The sequence below is a fragment of the Gadus chalcogrammus genome, chromosome 15 (genome assembly GCF_026213295.1).
Source record: "Gadus chalcogrammus isolate NIFS_2021 chromosome 15, NIFS_Gcha_1.0, whole genome shotgun sequence".
NCBI classification, from domain to species: domain Eukaryota; kingdom Metazoa; phylum Chordata; class Actinopteri; order Gadiformes; family Gadidae; genus Gadus; species Gadus chalcogrammus.
The window spans coordinates 19,372,559-19,394,815 of NC_079426.1; the positions used below are offsets into that span (position 1 = coordinate 19,372,559).

The 22,257-nt window shown below is 44.5% G+C and overlaps 1 protein-coding gene across 4 annotated transcripts in view; it reads left to right on the plus strand.

Annotated features, from left to right (window-relative positions):
- ehbp1 (EH domain binding protein 1) overlaps positions 1-22,257 on the plus strand; it is a 141,209-nt gene that overhangs the window by 57,899 nt on the left and 61,053 nt on the right. For all 4 annotated transcript variants that reach the window (XM_056609563.1, XM_056609562.1, XM_056609564.1 and 1 more), the window contains exons 11-12: positions 14,803-14,981; positions 16,072-16,120. In XM_056609563.1, the coding sequence (XP_056465538.1) occupies positions 14,803-14,981; positions 16,072-16,120 (228 nt within the window). The remainder of the gene's footprint in view (positions 1-14,802; positions 14,982-16,071; positions 16,121-22,257) is intronic.

Sequence of the window (22,257 nt, forward strand, 5' to 3'; positions counted from 1 at the left end):
ATTATATATCATTTCAGTATCTGCTGACATGACCATGTTATTAATCAGTGAATATATAGAAAGTTGCTTAGAAATGTTCTTGGTTGCTATAGATTACAGTTTAAGTGGTATCTTAGCCTAGGAAGGAGAAGTGGAGAAGGCAAGGAATTGGGCACGTACATTTTTTCTCTATCCTACTTTGAAACAAGTATCTCAGAAAGTGTGTCTTTAAATCAACTACTTGAACAAAGAGCCCGTATGTAATCAGGACAACACTGGACATATGTTGTTCTAGGGTTGCCTGCTCTACACATGCATTAACCAGACTTGATTTACATTTCCCCCAACAAATGCCTATAGCACTGGACAGTTGGCAGCTGAGACACGGCTCTCAGACAGTTTCCTCATGTGTGACAGCTCGATAGCGTTTCTCTCTGAAATTGATTTGGGTACATCAAAACATAGAAAGCATCTGCACACATTTCAACTCACACAGCTGGGGGATTTGCACGTTTTAGGTTACAAGGAAATCCCCCGTTCCCCCCAATAGCAAATAAAGGGCCTTCATTTGTGTTTTGCTGTGGACGTCCTACTAAAAAAAGTTTTTACGTCCTACATTAATACATTCTGCGTCAAATCCTGTTCATCTATGATTGAATAATGTGCAAATAAATATAAAATATATTTTTTGCATTAACCATGTAACCAACTAGTGATCGAACATAAGATTGAACATAGTTGATATATACACAGAATGTCAGCCTCCTAGTTGAGACTGTTGGATGGCTGAGAGTAACTACCTAGTGGCAGCTGGGAGCTTCATCAAACCTGACTTCTCCTCTGCTGTGTTCTCTGCCCAACGCCTGTGATGTTGAGTGACACAGGGCTTGTGTTTAAGTTGGACTTCTGTAGAAGGGCTTTTGCAAACGTATCCAGGATTAATTTAAATGAACAGAGCGCGCTCCTGCCAGCCGGGTCGTGAGATCCGCCAGGCCAACTATGACCACCCATACCCAACACGGTGCCGATTTCACCCCTCCCTGCGTTCCTACCATCACTTGCTCCTCCTTTTTCCTTTCCATCGATTCTCTCCATCCCACTGCCGAGACACATGGCTCCACAGTTAAATGCGCTGATCTTTGGATTTTCATTCGGTTTCCGCTTGACAAATCATTTTGCCTCATTTTCATATGAGGAAGAACTTCAAAGTTGGCCTTTGTTCAATGGTGGAAAGTTTTAGAAGTCCAATATTATCTTTACATTTACATAAAAGCTTTGACAAAGAGTAAGTCCTTTTCGTACATGCACCCTCACAGAGATTTCCTATCGCTATACATATTGTCTTATGCAAACACACACACGCATGCACGCGCACAAACACACACACACACACACATACACTGCCTAACTCTTACACACAGTCCGTTTCCTTTGCACCTCTGGCGAGGGGGGTCCTAGTGCCTTAATCATCGGTGCGTTAATCAGAGGGTTCAAATGAAGGAGTGTTTCTTCCCGAGCACGCAGGGGCCCAGAGGAAGCCAGGGGCCAACACTGCGTTCCCGCCGCCGGCCCCCCACCCGACCCGCCGTCAGACTGAAATTAGAATAAATTAACCATTATTTAATTGGGTTCGTACAGGACTGTGATATTTCCTAATTAACTTGGGCCAGGGTTATTGGTAGGATAGTTTCCCTGAGGTTGCTGTTGACAACTATGGGGCCGTTTTCAGAGCAGGAAGGAAGCTTCCTGTTAATCTTCTGACTGTTTCACTTTTTCAATGACCCTCTATTCTTTTCTTTGCATACATTTTCTCTGATAAGGATAGCAGAAACTTCATCTTACTTCATATCACACATGTTTTACTCACTCTGAGACTAGTCTGCAATATTCATACGGCCGCATGACTCCTGTAGTGAAATTGGAATTTATTTATGTTTTTTACCATTGGTATATATTTGAGATGAAGATGACGGTAAACCACATTTCAACAACGTTTTTTATTATAATTGATCAACATTGCCATGATGTAAATGTTTATCACAATTGGCTCATACAAATAGGTAATGCTATTGCAAGATGCTGAAGTGAGAACTAATACTAAAGAAAGTGAAATGCTGTAGTATAAATCTGATTTATAAATCTCACAATCAAATACCAACTGGTAGTCATACTTTATCTGAAACTTGGCCAATCGCATGGCCAAGGGAACCGGTTATTTACCCATTAACTTCCATACTGCAGAAACCTCCTTCTCCCTGCCTTCTATAAAGCTATGTAATATTAGGAGAATAATCCTGCCGAGGAGTCGGGTTGGTTTAAGTCAGTAGCTCTCAACAGCCTCCTTTTTCTCGTTAACCCAATTGCCCTGCACTCCCCTCCCAAACACAACCCCTCTTTGCTTACTCGCTGTGAGTTTGTCATTGGATCTCTTGGGAGAGAAGAGAGCCGGTTCCTGCTACCATGCGGTCAATGTCCCCCCACACTCACTGGGGGTCCCTGTTCCCCCCGCCTGGCCGCAGGGCATTGCTTTCAGCAGGCCAGGGAGCAGGGAGTGGTATCTGGTACCTAAGACAGCCCCGTCCCGCATCCTCCGTGGACGTGTAACTCATCCACCTGTTGTTGTTCCTCAGCACAGTTCAAAACCCGCTGGGTTGTACCAAGATGATGTCGCTGCATTTGAGGATTCAGTGATTATGACTGAAGTGCTTCTGAGGACACGTGGATGTTTGGTTTATGAACTGATTTAAATAGTACGTTTTCTGATAGCGCATAATAATGTGAGCGTTTATCTGCTGTTTCTTCTGATAGTGCACTGGACAATGTCACTTTGTTTATAGTTAAAAAAAGGGATCCCCCTCTGGTGATGGCGGCATGTGTTAGACTCCTTGATGCCAAGACCACTCTGTCTGTGAGGCTTAAATGGCTATGTATGTTGTTAGTGTGGGGGAATGGGATATAAATATATACATAAATATATATATATATGATATATATATATATATTTCACACGTACACTTTGATCCAGCTTTGCTAATGTGGCTATTGTTTAGCTTTTGTACAGTGTGCGTTTTGAGTTCACCAGTTAAGCAGAGGACTACAAAGCATGCCAGTCCCAATGCGCACACCTTGGTCCGGTGTAAGGAAGGTCTTCGGCGAGGCAGTGCTTGTAATCTGTCTTTAGCAAGTCCTCTTTAGCTCTATCTGCCAAGGATTACTTCACAAGCTGAGAGAGAGAGACGGAGATGAAAAGTGAACCTAACAGAATAGAGATGGCGTAAAATCAAAATGAAAGCAGTATTAGAGTGTGTGTGTGTGTGTGTGTGTGTGTGTGTGTGTGTGTGTGTGTGTGTGTGTGTGTGTGTGTGTGTGTGTGTGTGTGTGTGAGTGAGACCTGTCCGGAGCTTGCAGGAGGACTTGGCTAATCCCTCCATGATTGATGTGTTCTATGAGAGGCCCTGTGGCAGACTAATAGGGCTTCTATGGAAGACCCAAAAGGGCCTGTTGGTGTGTGTGTTGTCCCACACAAGTGTGTGCAGGCTTACTTCCCTGGATTATCAGTTTGTTCGTCTCCCCATCAAATAGTTAGTATGGTATGTAGAGCCCGACCGATAAAGGATTTTAAGGCTGATACCGATACAAATATTTGGTGATTTAAAAATCCGATATTCCGATATATATCGGCCGATATATATTTTAAAAAGAAATTCCAGAAACGCTTATGAGCCCTCACTAAAATAATAAGGTAATGCAGTTTAAAAATAAACTCTATTTTATTGTTCTATTGTCACAACAAAAAAGTACGGAACCCATAAAGGGACTTTGGGTAAAAGAATGAAAATGTTAACATTTCTTGTGAGCACGAGAAAGTATCTGGTGCTCACGAGAAAGAATTTCCTGAGCACGCGAAAGTGGGCCTATCTCATATCACTTGCTGTGTGTGTCTGTGTGTGTGTGTGTGTGTGTGTGTGTGTGTGTGTGTGTGTGTGTGTGTGTGTGTGTGTGTGACGTCAGCGAGTGAGTGGACGATCGAGGAGAGCGAGCGGTAGTGTGAGTGTCAGTTTAGTGAAGTAATGAGTGCCTTCTATAAATCACACACAAGCTAAAATCGTTCAAATATATATGCTTTATTTTTAACTCGCACTAAAATCGTTCAAATATATATGCTTTATTTTTAACTCGCACTATTGGAGCACGTATATCCTCTTGCGCTCTGCCTCCAACTATGAGATGGTTAGTGTTACACCTTTCCTGCTGTCGGCTCCCAGACCGTAGTCGAGGAGAACAGGGGAGACATTCCCTCAAGGGCCGATGCTCTCTCGGGGGAAACACCCTTCACTTTGACCGGCAGTGGGTCTGCTTATGGTCGGAATATGGTCGGAATGTCGCGTCCACCGATTCTTGACAGGCTGGGTACTTTATTCTTCTATTCTTCTATTATCACAACCGGACTCGTTCATTACTTCCATAAACTGACACGCACACTACCGCTCGCTCTCCTCGCTCGTCCACTCCCTCGTTGACGTTTCTCACTCACACACACACACACACACACACACACACACACACACACACACACACTGATAAATAAAATGTATAAAAATGCAAACTTAAGTTCTAAGACTCAAAATCCTTTGAACAAGAACAAACTAACCCCCAAAAAATAATAATAATAATAAAATGTAAATATTCATTAATCAGCCATTATAAATGCTGATACCGATAGTTTGGAAAATGCCTAATATCGGCCGATAATATTGGCCTGCCGATAAATCGGTCGGGCTCTAATGGTATGTAACCGCTGTAATAGTGGGCTACAGTTGAGTCAGGTCAGGTGCATAATAAGACATTTTCATTATTCACGTTGAAAGGTGTAATACTTTATTCCTGGGACCCACTTGGTCAAGCACATTTATTTGTGATGCGTAACCTGCAATGTTTATTCTGCCGTTGTTAAACACGCCGTGTGTGTTCTCTGTTTGGGAAGTGGGGGTAACTCTATCTTACGACGGTGATAATCTTCCCCAACGCTTTTATTTTGAAGCTAAAGGGGATTTTGGATAGGGGGTATCCCAGTCCCACTAGAGACCTCTCCTCATTGACCCGCTGGGCGATCCGGGACCCCCAGCTCTGGGACCCCCCGCGTTACGGTCTGAACTAGAGTCACAGAGTCAGACCAAACCCAGCGACTCTCAGGCTTAAGTGGCCGGCTTTTAATTGAACTAATCCAGACTCTTTCAGAGGGGAACAACCCAAACAAAAACAAAACCAGACTGCGGATGTACTCTTTCTGAGGGCATTGTACTCAATTAGTCTGCATGGCTGTGTATTTGAAAAGGTGTGTGTGCGTTTCGCAGAGAGAGAGAGAGAGAGAGAGGAAGTATATGTTTCGGAAAGAGAGCATAAGTGGTGAAAATATAAGGCTTTAATTGCCTCTATTTGTACCGGTCCTACCCTTACCCCCTTATCCACCTCCAACCTCGCTCATCACCCCCCAGCACCCCTTGTATGTCCCTGGCTACACTATGCAGGTGTGCCTTTTAAACCACTACTGAACACTTTGGCTGCTGGAAGATCAATCCCTGAAATCAATGCAGTGTTAAACCATTAACAGTAGCGTGGCTGGACTGGAGAGGGTAGGGCAAGGCAAACAGGTCAGATTCATGGTTTTATGAAACCTTGAAAGAAGATGGTGTTTCATAAAAACAAGAAAAACAGCCCATTAAAAAAACTGAGTTTTGGCTCAGACAGCTGTTTCCTGTCAATTGTAAGGACTTCTGTTGCCAGTCAGCAGTGTACCACTGCATTCTCCATTAAACACCTCAATGGTTTTCTTTGACAAATCAAATTACCTTTTTAAATGTATTTGAAAGAAAGTGCACACAATAGCCAACTGGGAAGGAAGAACAAGAGGTTAACTAAAACAGCAGGTGATACATCATACTACCTAGACTATGGTGGCCCCCCATTCTCTCATTTGTTCCAACAAAGTATCATAATGAAACGAAAATATTTGAGCACATTTTCTTATCTCATATAGCCGCTTTTCCACCAAAATGTCCCCGAACTTGTAGACCCAGGAACTACATTTAAATAGACTAAAACCAAACCCAAATGAAGAAAGATTCATCAAAAATTGCATTTACATCTACATTAATAAACTTCTGATAATGAACATACCCTTTAAGTTATTTAAAATGAATATGAAGTATATACCGGTAATGTTTTTATTCATTAAAATCACATCACAGCAATGTGTAATGCTGTGTTTCTCACCACTTCATTATGAACTTCCACTGTGAACTTAAAAACTGAGCAGTAAGCAATACATTCACTAGGTCAGCTGGAGAGAGGGGGAGGGGGTTGGGGGTGCGCTATATTAAGTACACAAAATTCAACAAAATGCCACCAATTATAAGACAACAATAACATTATATTATACTCTTAACAAAAATGTCTAATATAACACTTGAATCATTAACTCAAGTGTATTCAATAAATAAATGAATGATTGAGTTTTATGTGGTTTAATGTAGCAATTACTAAAGTCAAGTCACTACTAAATCAATAACCAGCACTTGGGAAAACAGGTCCATGCTTGGTTCTTTAATGTGAACTCTGTTGCCGCACCGCAGAGAAGCCCTTATGTTCTTGCAGTTTAAGATTGATCAGCATAGTAAAAACACCTTTGCCTTTGCGCAGTCATGCAGTGTTGAGATACTACATAGGTTCCTAGGTCTTGCAAAAGTTCCTAGTTCCTCCAAAGGTTCCTAGTTCCTCTAAGGGTCATAGTGTGTTGGGATTGGGTAGATATTTTTACCATTCATACTTATACAATGTGTTAATGATTAAATTGTTTAAAGCACAACATTGTTTACAAGAGCACAAAGTTCTTCATAGATGTGGCACCTTCATTTTGCTCTTAGAGTGCACCAGGTGATACATTTTACTTTAAAAAGTACAACATCTTCTTAGGTAGATGAAAATATGTATATTTTGGGTGCATGAATGCTGATGACCACATTGCTACTATAGTGTATTAGGCGTGTAGCTACCTTTAACGTCCTTCCACCATGCTTCCAGGTCACTTCATGCCTATTGTCATGAAAACATACCATAGACTGTCCTTTAAAATTTGTTATGTAGTTAGAAATAGCTACACAAACGCAACCCTAAAGTAAAAAATTATAATCCACCTCAAAGGCAAATGAAGGGCAAACACAAGAAAACACAGACACACAAACCCGGTCCTTGGCACTTGTATATAAGCGAACACACGCAACATAGCCGTCCTGGCTGGGAGTGTTGATGCATGCGTATTCCGATCAGCCTCCTCGTCACAGGGGTGACTTTGTAATTATGTTCATTATAATTGGCTGTGGTATCACCCTTATGATCATTTAGTAGCCCCATGCCACGCTGGACAATGGCAGGGACCTACACACTCACACGCACGCACACACAGGAGACACCGACTCAATGCTCCATCTGACACACATACACACACACACACACACACACACACACACACACACACACACACACACACACACACACACACACACACACACACACACACACACACACACACACACATGCAACCAACACACACCACAGACACAGATTCAGTCAGCCTCTTTACCTGTGGCCGCTAATTCTTCAAATGGTTTCCTTAATGAGTTTCCCCCTCCTTGGCTGAGATTAATTGATAAATGCCACTGTTGGCGTTATCAGCCAGGCTTGATCGGTGAACCCACGCACCTCTAATTTGTTTGTTGAAGAGGCTGTTAAAGGAGATTAATGCAAGATAGATTCACACCGCCCCATCTCACCCCCTTTTTCCCCCTCCACCTTCGAGTTGTCCTTGCTCCTTTCTTTGGACAGAGGAAGGAGGGTGATACATGCAAAAGCTGGTTGGTGTTTTCTTGATTCATGGAGATCCTGTTTAAACTACATTCTGACATGGCATGTCATGGATATTGAATGGGTAGCAGAAATATCCGAGTGTAAGTGCAGGATGGGTCGTCCTGCATCGTTTGAGGAAGGATTGCTTGAATAATAAGGAATTCATTTTGAGTTTAAGAAGCATCTACAACAGAAAGGGAATTGGACGGGAGGAAAGAAGCGAGAGAGGACAACATCTGGTTTTGTTGATGTTAAAATGAACTCAGTTTCCATATTGCCTCCCCTCCTCTCCTCATCTTTCCCAGCAAGCCCTTTTTTCCCCAGCCAAAGCTAATGTGCAGAGGCATAATTCTGGGTAACGCTAGCGCCGCCTCCTCGACAAGCTAAAGCTAGTGCTTACAACACATAATGCCCCAGTGTTAAATGTTAGCAGAGAAACAGCCAGCCAGGCAGGGTGGGCAGGCGAGCTGTTGTAGGGGGCAACTAAGATGGCTGGCAAGCTTTTCTCCTAACTGTTATTTTCCCTTCTTTATTCATTTCCACCTCTCTGCATTTGGATTCCCCGAGAGAGCAGAATGGGATCCTGAAAGCCAAGCATGCCTGGAAAAGAGAGATCCCTTTCCTTTTTTTTTTCTACACATTGCATCTCATAGAGCGAAAGCCAACCGTACCTCCCTCCTGGCCCACAGGCTGACTCTGAGTTGGGACATGAAACTGCCTCACCTATACTCGCCCAATCCCACCCACATGAGTACACACATACCTCTGAATATATATTGCAACACACTCATATTCTCACCTATCACATGGATGATGAATGGAATATTCATCTTCCTCTTTTGAATGATCTTTGATTATTGTTAGACTTTAAACTAGTGAAATATCAGATTTTACTAAATAATAAGACATTGGCAAATGTTTCCATTTATTATTAGGTTATCATACCAGGCGGTAATATATATGTTGTTGTTGTATGTTTAATATGCATATGCAATATGCCTGAAGCTTGCATCAGGCTAACCTCTATCAAACTATAAACAAAATACTAGCTCCAATGGGCAATTGGACTGAGCAAAATAAATAATGCTGAATATAAGCAATCACATATAACCAACTGTATACACAGATTACTTTGTTTTATAACACGGGTCTTCTCAATGCTGTGGAACACTCCATTCACTTGAATGGGCCCTTCACAACTTCTGGCGGTGAATTATATAAAATTATTCACCGTTGCTAAGTTTAATTGACCGCTGTCCAGGAATACAAAGGATTTTTTGCCTCTAATGACGTCTTTGGCAAAACTCCGTAAGTAGTCCGGTAACTTGTCAACCCCAGCGTCTTCGGTTGCTAAGCGACATCAACGTCCTTGGCAGACTATTTCTTTGCTGATCAACACTACGAATACTGGTAACAAAAAAATTGTAAAAAGACAATTTTATTTTTTCGTTTTGGCAAGTAGCCGTGTAATAAGCGGGATAATGTATTGAACTTCACCAATCATTATCGAAAATAAGCCCCTTCAGGGCGGAGCTTATGTTCCCGATAATGACCGGTGTTCTATACATTATCCCTTACTTAATACATGCAAATAATGACTTGCATATACTATGAATAAGATAACCTGTCTGCTTCCATTTTGAGCGATGATGACAAAGAGTGTAAGCTTTTTGATTTTGGTCAATTTTAACATTTATTAAAAATACATTAATGAATGCATTGTTACCCTTAATAAACCAATGTGTTATAGGTTAGTTGTGTCGAAGTTGTGGCATCTAGCAGTGAGGTTGCAGATTGCAACCAACTGAATGTCCCCAAACACAACAATATCTTTTTCATGTGATTACATTAATGATGATAAACACTTATCAATATTATATTCCCTTCCACTTCATTCTACACACTGCACCCTTAAGTTTTATGCCATCTTTGCAGCAACAATTGTTTTTTACCTCCTTAATAGAGGGGCTCATTATGCAATGATGTCGAAGAGGGTCTCAAGCCGGGCGAACACAGTTTACCCCCCGCCCCCCTCGATGTAAATTCTTCCATTAAGGCGAACACATTATCACAAACAGGCGGCCAGCATGTGAGGCCTGCAGGTAGTTAACACCTGCTATGTCACGGACACGTCTCCTCTCCTCTTGGCATGAGAACACCAGTAATACAATATTTCCTTTGTATGTTAATGTGTATTATTTTCCACGCTACATTAGTTATCCTCTCCGCTCCCAGCCTGGTTCCTTCCCACCTCTCCCCCCATTGTTCCATCCTCTCCACATCACAATTTACATAATTAAACTTTTGATTAAACCCTCCCCCCTTGTTCCCTGACACAACTCTCAAGCGTTTGAAATCTGACACATAATTTAATGGTTTTGATAAAGCCAGGTGTTTCGCCGGTTATAATGTGACGTTGATTACGCAAATTAAATAGTACAAATGGTTGGGAATACAGAAGAGGGCCGTCCCCAAGACTGAGGGCCCCAACCATGCACTCCATCACACTACCACCTTTTATTAAAGCGCCAGCAAACCCTACATTGTGGTTTAAAACATGAGAGTTTGTCTACTCTAAGAAACTGGTGTAAAAACATGACGTTTTTGCCAGTCTCTGCCAACCAGTTGGTGAATGCTCCACTTGGCTTGATCTCAGGTCTGGTTATTTTCCTGAAAAAGGTATGCTGACGCCACGTTGTTTGTGTGGCTGTCTGGACAGCGGTGGATGTTGATGGCTGCGTCCAAAAGAGGGTTAAGCTTCTCAAACACTTAGTTTAGTCTAACGCCCCAGTGTGCGGCCCGTTTCATATACATCACGGCAGTATCTCTCTAAAGTGTTGGTGTCAGGACATGCGTCGCATGAATATCCATCCATTATAGTGGATGCTCACGCGCTGTGTGTTTAGGACAGGGTCTTTTCCTATTTCTTATTTTCTCTCTTTTTTTCTGTGTGTTGCCGTTGGCCTCTTGAGCGGATTACAAGTTTTAAAGAGTATGAGATTCAGCACCTCCTCAAATCTGACACTCTGACACGCCGCTTTGAAGCCCTGGGAGTGAGATGGGAGCGGGGCGCGCGGCGGGAGCGCTGCTCTCCCACTCCACCGGTGGCTTTGCGTGGCAGGGGCTGATGCCCAGTTACGTCTCCATTGAAGCGCGCCGCCCCGGAGAGGGAGACAAGGCCCGCCACTTAAAGCCGCTTCGCTTGTATCTCTGTTAGCCCGCTGAAAGGCTAGCTTAACTAATGGATCACAGGCTGCTCCCCAGCCCGCTGCCTCCACACCCGCCACTCGGGCCGGGCACGGGCCGGGAGGGCCTGGGGCATCGCTGGGCCGTCCCGTCCAAACACTGGGTTTCATTTAGAAATAACTTATAGATTCATGTGTTCGCAGCTATCAAACTATTGAATCGGTTGTGGATGGGGAGGACGTGAGCAGGCGACCCCCGTGCCCCAGTGTCCTTGAGCTAGCTCGGTTCAAATTCACATTCAGTTAGTTCTGTCAGTTTACATTGAATTGACATTGGAAACATTTAGATGGATTTGTACAAACTAAATGTATATATATATATATATATATATATATATATATATATATATATTCACATATGTGAATGGAATGGAACCATTTGTTGTGACGGTCTGGTTGGTGTTTGTGTTTGTGGGCGTGTTGGCGTGTGTGTGCTGGCCTGGCCTGTGCGCTCGCGCGCGCGCGTGTGTGTGTGTGTGTGTGTGTGTGTGTGTGTGTGTGTGTGTGTGTGTGTGTGTGTGTGTGTGTGTGTGTGTGTGTGTGTGTGTGTGTGTGTGTGTGTGTGTGTGTGTGTGTGCGCGTCTGTGTATAATAGTACCATAGCAGCAGGAAGTGTTGAGATTATGGGGTGCTGATAATATTAAAGGTTGTCTTTTCATTTCTTTCTGTGTGTAATATATGGAATGTGGGTGGGTAGGCGCTGTGCTCCCCACTAATCCCACCCTGGAGCTCAGCTAACATGACACACTGACACACACACAGATACACACCGGCACGCTCGCACACACACCTACAAATGCATTACACACCAACACACACATGCAGGCACACACAGTCACACATTTCGCCATGCACAGACACACACAAACAAACACACACACACACACACAAAGACAGAAACCAATTGTTCATGCAAAAATCTGGAATAAACTGTACAAATCGAAATACCTTGGGGTACCTGTGGAAAGCAATACCATAATTACACACAACATGCGCATGTTGCTATAGGCAAGTAAGCATGTTGTCTCGTTTAGGGAGGGTTGGAGCTGGCCCTTCACTGCGGGTTTCTATATCATGTATTTGCATTCATCTTTAAATAACAAATTGTCTCTTTCCGCGGCTGAGTTAGTGTAGTTGTATGGGGGTTGGGGAATCTCATGATTGGTTAACCATAATTGACCGTAGTATGCATGTTGAGTGTCTGTGTTAAGGTATCAAAGTGAGTTTTTACTACCAACCGCATTGGAGACTGTGCGTGCATGTTGAATGTGGGCACATGTTTTCAGTGTGTGTGTGTGTGTGTGTGTGTGTGTGTGTGTGTGTGTGTGTGTGTGTGTGTGTGTGTGTGTGTGTGTGTGTGTGTGTGTGTGAATACATGTTTAATGTTGGTGTGTGTGGTGTTACCGGGGGGCAGCAGCAGGGTGTGGAGTGCTGGAGTATGCAGTGTGTCTAATTGCTTTAAAAGCACCTGGTCACTAATCCCAGGTTAATTAGAGCTGTCCAATTAGACTGCTACTTTCAACCAGCACTCAGAGAGAGAGACAAAGAGAGGTAAATGGTCTCTATTCACACACACACTCACACACAGACACACACAGACACACCCATACACGCAAATACAAGACACATACGCATACATGTATATATATATATATATATATGTAGCACAGTCTTTAGTCTTGTATTTCTCAAACAGCCATGTTACTTTCTAATGAACCAATAATATATCTCAACCCGGTTCTTGTAAAAGACAGCTCCAGGTGTCGTTTAAATGTCACAGCAACTGTTTGGGAGAGAAAAGACGAATAGCTGAAGCCTCGCCACTTTCTCTGTGCCACAGTTTGTGACCATGTTGTCTTTCAGGATTAACTCCTCTCTCTCTCATCTCTCAAGCCTGTTGCGCCTCTCCTACCTCTCGTTCCTTTCTTTCCTCCTTCCCCTCCTTCTCCTTCGCTGTATTTTTTGTTTCCCTCTGTGCGACACGCCGACATTGTGGAGGACGCCCTAATACGTGTCTGTGGGAGCTACAGGGAAAGGTTAAGGCCCTCTCTTAAAGATGAGCCGGAAATGTCAAGTGTCTGGCCCCTAAGGCTCTCTCTCTCTCTCTCTCTCTCTCTCTCTCTCTCTCGCTCTCTCTTTCTCTCTCTCTCCCTCTCTCTCCCTCTCTCTCTCCCTCTCTCTCTCTCTCTCTCTCTCTCTCTCTCTCTCTCTCTCTCTCTCTCTCTCTCTCTCTCTCTCTCTCTCTCTCTCTCTCTCTCTCTCTCTCTCTCTCTCTCCCTCTCTCTCTCTTTCTCTCTCTCTCTCCCTCTCTCTCTCTCTCTCTCTCTCTCTCTCTCTCTCACCCTGCAGCCTTAGGGGCCGAGACACGACTAAACACACATCATGCGAACATGCGTGCGTGGACACGCAAACCCTGCACTAAAGGTCAAAGGTCACTGCTAGACACTGTCGCCCGTCCCCTCTCATGTGTGCTGGTCCTGGTGGCCTCTCGCTGGCTTCAGGGCCTGTGTGTACATGTTTAGATACAGCCAGTCCAGATGCACTGTGGTATAGCACCCTCACACACGTTGCGCGTTCAGTGGTTACATACGGTGGTTAAGCGACTACATTTGACATAGTCATGTCTATCAAACACACACTTCACACTGTGAAAACAAAGACAGGTCTTACACCACAGCACTGCTTTGTGTTGAACACGCAATATTTCCCCTAATCCAAAATACAGGTCACATTTCAGAATGGCCCGCAAATGTTCGAATGTGTGACTGCTGTTGCACCCTGCGGCCAACAGAGGGAGTTGTTTGGCTACAGCAAGAGGGAAACACTTTGGAGCCGCACTTGCAGTTCCCTATTTAGTTTGAAGTCCAGGAAAAATATTATTTTATTCATTACTTTGGAAACCATCACCCTTTTTACATGATATTGATTATATATTGATTATATATGAAATCAGACAATGAACCACATTGATAAGTTTGCTTTTAAACTCAATGTGAAATCATGTGTGAAATCAAAATAGTAATAGTTTGCACCATGAACCAGCAGGTCTTTAGATATCTGCATTACATACAAATAACTATTTAAATTGCACCGTTCATTTTGATCTTTGTTGCCAAATTCTCTCAAATGATCACTCAGAGAATGACCTCGTATGCCTCTGTCCCAGTCAGATAAGCCAATAGCAGGCTGAATAATCAGCGTAACACACTGGTTCCCCTGGATGTCCCAGAGAGGGAGGAAGGGAGTGTCTACGTGCCATCAAGAATTTATGGGATTTGGAGTTTGGGCAGTGATGCATTCCAATTGGTCAATGCTCTCGGCCCAGATAAGACTTCAAAGGGCGGAGCTAATTAATAAGATGTTTACATCCTCCGCAGTCACATGCTACCTTGACTATGACCATCCATTTGTGTGTGTGTCTGTGTGTGTGTATGTGTGAGAGAGAAGGCGAAAATGTTATTAGAATGTAAAAGTGTGTCATTTCTCTAATGCTTACATGGTTGTTTCTGTGTGCTACTGTTGACTCACAAATGCTGGGTGTGTGGTGAGAGAGAGAGAGAGAGAGAGTGAGAGAGAGAGGACTAGAGAGTGTAGAATATGTCTTGACCAGATTTTGTTTTCTCTTCTGCTCTCTCTCCATCTCCCTGTCGTCCCTGTCCCCCTCCCCTGGGTGCAGCCCAGTCCCATCCCCAGCCCGGTGCTGGGGGGGAAGCCCAACGCCAGCCAGTCGCTGCTGGCCTGGTGCCGCCAGGTGACCAAGAACTACCGCGGCGTCAAGATCACCAACTTCACCACCTCCTGGAGGAACGGCCTGGCCTTCTGCGCCCTGTTGCACCACTTCAGACCGGACCACATGTAGGAGACATGCACGCACGCTTGCACGCGCGCACACACACACACACACACACACACACACACACACACACACTGCACAAAGACAGCAACCCTCGAGTTCCAACCAATTGTGGAACACACACAGACATACACACACACGCACGTAGACATACACATAATGTAGGTAAATGACAATTCACATGCACACACACAAACCTAATTCCTTCTCTGCTGGGAGACCGTAATCTCCGTAATCTTTGTGCTGCTGAAGAGATTTTTATCACTTCAAAAGAAATGCTCCATATTTTTGCTTCCGACACAGAGGCCATGACATTGTTAAATTGCCTCCATCAACTCCTAACGCAAAGGTTTACAAACACAAAGTGAGAAAGATCTGTGTGTCATCCAATGTGCACACATTGGATTGAGGGCTATAAACGTCCTTCTATAAATGTGCTGTTTGAAGTGCCTCGGCGTGACTAATTTAAAGCTCTTACATGTATGCTGACTTGCGCATTGACACAATTAACCTTTAGTCCTGCTGCGACCGACATGTCAGACTTATTTCCCACTTGGTTTGCATCATTATACATAGATGGCACATCGCTTTGTACACAAATTTGCAAACTGAAATGTCTAAATAATTTATTTTCCATGATGGGGCTGAGGGCTCTTTTTTTCTCAAGGTGTGTGTGTGTGTGTGTGTGTGTGCGTGTGTTTGTGTGTATGTGCGTGTGTGTGCGCTCGCGCCAGGAATGTTCATGAAATAAGGAATAGTCCCATGGATGTAAATGAAAGAATAATTAGTTGCGTCTGTGTGTGTGTGTGTGTGCGTGTGTGCACCATTACGTGTGTGTCCATCCATGTCCTATTCGTTTAGTAGTACATATAAATGTTATTAATGTTCTGTCAATCTATTCATTCCGTTTATTGCAGTGCTGTGAAATTGCTTGTTAGAGTCCTTATAACATTACATGGGACATGTATTTATCTTGTTCTCCCCCTATTTCTCTCTCTCTCTCTCTCTCTCTCTCTCTCTCTCTCTCTCTCTCTCTCTCTCTCTCTCTCTCTCTCTCTCTCTCTCTCTCTCTCTCTCTCTCTCTTCAACCAGAGACTACAAGTCACTCAATCCTCAGGATATTAAAGAAAACAATAAAAAGGTAAGGGGCGGAACAGGGTTGGAGAACGCCGACCGTTTGGCTTCACCTCAGCCACCTCCCTCTCATCGCCTCTGTCTGCGGCCGTACTGCCATCTACATAATAATGTCCTGTCCTATGTCTGTCCTGAGGGTTAGCTTGGCGTGGTCCCACATAATCAACTAGTTAAAAAATATAAAAATGCCTAGAAATCGGTCCAAATTCAACACATTACAATCAAAGAGGCAAAACATGGTGAGAAAAAATAGATTGTGTGATTTATTGGAAAGGTGAATCTAATATTCGGAAAATCTATACCAGACTCTATTTGAAATTAGGCTAGAAGGTGTGACATTTTGTGACGTGCATAACAAACCTCACTTTGTTGAAATGTCAACCATAGTAAGCGTAATAGCTTGATTAGATAAATGATCAGATGTTTTGGGATACTACGTTGTTTAACGCCAGTTCATGTTTTTATCAAAAGTATGGTGTGATTTAAGGATTGGAAGGCTTCTTTGATTCTTTTCTTTGGCACAAATGCTTTTGTCAGAGAGAAAAAGTGGTGCTTAAATGACGAGAAAGTCTTGTGCTAGCGAAGTAGTAGTGTGGAAGCATCCGCATAAAGCAGACATCAGTCTGGTAGAAATTATTTGTTTGTTCATGGTTAAGTATATAGTATAACACTTGGTTTTCCTCTGCCACAATATTCCCACAGGCGCAGACAAACAGTTTTCTATACCACCATGTGTATTATTTTGCACATACACTAGTGTGCACGGACACACACACACACACACACACACACACACACACACACACACACACACACACACACACACACACACACACACACAGCCATCCCCTGTCATCCCCAGAGGGCTACAAAGAGTGATATATGCGTGGTGGTCCTGCAGGTTGATTTGCTCCCCTCGTACACACTCTGGCTGCCTGATAACCTCTGCTGGCCCTGTTAGGCATGAATGCCACCCTGTTGACAATAACCACAGTAGGGGAGAGGGCGGACGAGCCAGGCACCCAATATCATATCAGCAGCCTGCTCCCCTCCAGGTACTCCGTGAGCCCTGGAGAAATTACCCAGATACTGAAGTAATACAGGGGAATATGCCCGACAAGATAGCCTGTGAATAGCTGCAGTGTTGCGGCCATTTCCCCATGTCCAGGTCTGGGGGAGATGTGCATCCCCACCACGACGACACCGCTGTCTCTTGCCAGAGCTCTATGCAGAAAAAGAGGTTGACACCAAACATGCAGTCCACCGAAACAGACATATTGATGCATGCCGAGCCACATTAGTACAATGTTTGGTCATAAAGTTAAGGTCCAGAAGAGCGGTCAAATTTTGGTAGCACTTGAAATAAATGGACCGAAATATGCTCCTCCAGAGCAAGGCAGATGGCCGACAGAGAGGCGCACCGAGCTGGTGATCCTTACAGATCTGCAGTTGTGCATAACGCAGCATAGTGCTCCACTGCAGCAGCACCACTCGACCTATTTGGCATATTGGAAATAAACAAGAATTACTGCAAATAATACCACTGTTTGGCCCCTCATGTAGATTTCACCGTCGCACCACCAGGCCTGATCTCCTGTGATTCGTCCTTTATCAAGTACAAACTGGGTGAAGGATAACCTTGTATGAACCTCTGCACAGACAAACAGAAAAAACACATGTACTATTTAACCCCATGCGGAAACGTACACTCAAACTACACATTTATTTGATTACTGACAGCCTTATTTCTGGCCATACATACTTTGTTGTGCCTCAGATTACCAATAGTTAGCTGAATGTTGGATACCTTTTCCAGTATTGGACACAGTTCAAATTTCTGCATGGTAAATGGTCTGCATTTATAGAGCGCTTTTTCTGTAACCAGTAGCCACCCAAAGCGCTTTGCAATATTGCCTCACAATCACACACACATTTATACACCGACGGCGGAGTCAGCCATGCAAAGGCGACAGCCAGCTCGTCGGGAGCAGTTAGGGTAATGTGCCTTGCTCAGGGACACCTTGACACTCAGCTAGGAGGAGCCGGGGATCGAACTAGCAACCTTGCGGTTACCAGCCTGAGCTAGTGCCGCCCCACGTGGGTGCTTTGTCTTCTCATCGTAGACTGTATAGAATAATACTATTTTCAACTCAATAGAAAATAATTGTTGATTCTATTCAGTTGACAAACAGGGGAACAACACAAAAGGCAGGTCCTTAGAAAGACACAAATTTCTGAAGACCCTGAATAATACAATTAATATATGCATAAAAATATATATATATCAATGTATTACAAATATTGAAAACAATACTTGTGTACATACCATCACTGCAAGCAGTGAAGGGCTGCATTGGAGTCTCTCTCCCCGTGTCATGTTGGATAGCACTGTGGCTCTTTGTCTCCTGGGCTGGTTGTTTTATGGAGCACTCTGACAGGCTTTCAGGCTGGAGAGTTTATACAAGGCCAGCGATGGTGGTGGAATATAGAAGGAGTAGAAAGGAGTCACATCTGTCTGGGCCTATTGTGTGTGGCTGATAGACATGCCCCTGTGCTCGCCTCTTGCTTGCCCTGCTATAGGACTCAGACTGCACTGAATTATGACAGATAAGGACAATCAATATCTGAGGGGGCATGTGAATATTTAGAGTCACCGTTTGGAAAGATCCCTTATCAATAAACCCTGTGTGTGTGTGTGTGTGTGTGTGTGTGTGTGTGTGTGTGTGTGTGTGTGTGTGTGTGTGTGTGTGTGTGTGTGTGTGTGTGTGTGTGTGTGTGTGTGTGTGTGTACGTATGTGTGAAGTTTGAGTGTGTGGGACGGGCGCTCGCGCATGTGTGTGTGTGTACGTGCAGGTGACTGTGTGTAGCAGTCTGTGTGTGTGGCTATGAGTTTGTTGGTCCATGTACGAGAGCCATATAGAGCTACCAACCTCCTGTATGCATTTACACTGCAGTGGATTATCCTCACGTGTGCGTGTGCACGTTGCCGTGCGCTCTGTTTGAAGAATCTGTAGGTTGAGAGTGTCATGATTGTTTGGACTGCGAGCGTGTGCCCTGGCCTTGTCTGTTGTGTCAGTGGGCTGTGTGTGTGTGTGTGTGTGTGTGTGTGTGTGTGTGTGTGTGTGTGTGTGTGTGTGTGTGTGTGTGTGTGTGTGTGTGTGTGTGTGTGTGTGTGTGTGTGTGTGTGTGTGTCTTTGTGTGTGTAATGAGGCCAAGGAGAAGTCATTTCCCATGCTATCTGATAGTGGAGCGCTAACAGCAGCCGCCGTAAACGGCCGCAAGCTAGCGCAGCTGCCAGGGGAGGGGGAAGGGGAGGGCTATCGATGATTGACAGCCATGGAAGGCTGTCAGTCACTGAGCTGGAGGGGAAGGTAGAGCAGGGAGGGGGGGAGTTCCGCCCGGGGGCATAGAATGGTGACATTCAATCCAAGCCTAAAGCTTTGTCTGTGAGTACGAGCAGAGGAAATGAAAGGGGAAGGGGTTTATGGAGGGCTGTGTAACTCTTGTGTCCAGTGAGTTGGATACATTCAATATGTCGCCATGCTTTAAAAAGGGTTACTTGCTCTAGTGCCTAAAAAATATCTCCATGTTGCTCTCATCAAACACCAGGTTGATATTTTATATGCAACGTGTTGCCTAAGTTTTTTTGTCAACTTAAAGTGTCATACAAAGTCTGCCGTGTCCGCTTCAGAGTGATGGAAGTCTCTGTGGGGTGTGATCCACAGCTGCACACGTCGAGGTTCAACAGTGAGGTCAGACGGACTAGTAGTACACACAGAGACCTCCGGCCGACCCTGAAACAAAACACCACGTCGCAGCCACTCTCACCTCAAGTCTCTCTCTCTCCCTCCTTTTACCCTGCCTGGCTCTCACTTTCTCCCACTCACACGTTTCTGTCTTTGTTCCCCCCACTCTCTCTCCCTCTCTCTTTCTATCCCCATTGAGCGGCGGGCTTGTCGCTCTCTTTCACAGCCCTCTCGGGCTGGAGGGAGAACAATGGTCGCACACTTTCCTCCCCTGAATGCTGGATAGTAACCCAATCAGTCTCTGTTCTCTCACATTCTTCCTCCATGCTTTTTTTAGTTCCTTTATTTCACTGTCCCCCCCCCCCGTCCCCCGTCCCCCCCATTTTCGTGACTGGGAAGTGGAAGAGGGGTTAAACGTGTAACGCTTGGCTTCTCCATGGCGTGTTCCTTCTACACTGTGTCCTCCTTCTGCCTGTGTTGCCCCGTTATACTGCTACAGGCCTACACGCACACACACACACACACACACACACACACACACACACACACACACACACACACACACACACACACACACACACACACACACACACACACACACACACACACATTCTTACATACTCACATTTACACTTCGCACCTTTCTTCTGTATCTTCCATACACACATTTGGCGGCCCTGTTTTATCTTGCCTCCTGAACCTACTAGAAACACACAGGCACCATTACATAGACCTTCTCAAGTACACACGTGACACACACTCAACGGTGTGTGCATACCTAGTTGGTCACGAGTACAGACTCACTCACTACACTCTGCTCACTTATCAGGCAGACATACCCTTTCCCTGACTCTCTTGCATGAACACACACTGGTTCAGATTTTATTTGTGTTTTGCAAACATTTTATCTGCCCCTGTGTAACACAAACTTGATCTCAAACAACTTTCTGGTACGAGTCTACAGGTTATTTTGGCTCTCGGTACCCTCTTCGTGCAAGAAATGAGAGGAAAGAGGTGGGAATGAAATGCACCTTCAAACAAAAGACACAGTGATTACTGGTAAACTGAGAGACGTTGCTCAACACGACAACCTCGAGTTTCCCGTCGCTCTCCTTTATACCTCGACACAACAAGAGTTTTGGTCAAATAATACTTTCCATTAGATTGAGTTCCAGCCTCAAAGCACTACAGCCACCCCGCCCCCACACACACACACACACACACACACACACACACACACACACACACACACACACACACACACACACACACACACACACACACACACACACACACACACACACACACACACACACACACACACACACACACACACACACACACTAAGGCCCCAGCCTCTCGACAGACACCTGTAGATTTATACAAGGTAGGGCACTGTGTTGCTGCTGGACTGGTGGTGGTGTTCTGGTCCTGGCCTGGTCGATAGGGGATTTTGATGCTGTGATGGTGTCTTTGTTTTGCAGAGTTGTTAATGTTAAAATGGTGTGTTGTTTTTCTGTTGCTGTGAGGTGATTGCCATGTCCATGGTGTTCCAGGTCATTGTTCTTTGGGCAGTGTTAAAGCTGCTGTAGGTAATTCAAACTACAGTGATCGGGGCGGTGGCTCAACGGGTAGAGGGCCTGCCATGAAAGCCCAGTCCTTACGGAAGCGAACCGGGTTCGATTCCGGCCGGGGTCCTTTGCTGCATGTCCTCCCCTCTCTCTCCCATACCTACCTGTCTTACCCACTAATATAGTCATGGAAATACAAAAATAAAACTTTAAAAAAACAACTCTATAATGATCATATGAAACATAAAGTATGGGAGGGAGAGGGTCGGGGCATGCCCAGATAAGAGCATCCATACCCTGTCATCAGAATGATTGATCGAAAACAGGGGAGTGCGAGGCATAGATCGACTATGAAGATGGCCAGAAGCAGTGAAACAAACAACCATGGCAACTGATCGGAATTACGTCAACGCTATCCTGCCGCCCTGATACCAGCTGTTATTCCTGGCAAACATGAATGGAGGTTGATATAGGGAACGCAGGGAGAGAGAGAGAGAGATAGAGAGAGAGAGAGAGAGAGAGAGAGAGAGAGAGAGAACCACGTCTGTGTGTGTGTTCCTGTTCTAATCTATTTATTTACCTGTCATTGGCTGTGATAATAGTTTTCGCCCCCCTCTCGTTTACTCTCCCTCTCTGTCTCTCTCTCATTCTCTCTATCTGGTGATGGGGATTGGGTTTTGTGCGTCGGTGGATAATCACACCTGTATTTTCTCATCAAACTCTAATCAGACCAATTACACGCGTGACGGAGAGCGTGGGCAGGTTGATGCAGCGGGATGATAAGACACACACACACATCCATACACACACACACACACACACACACA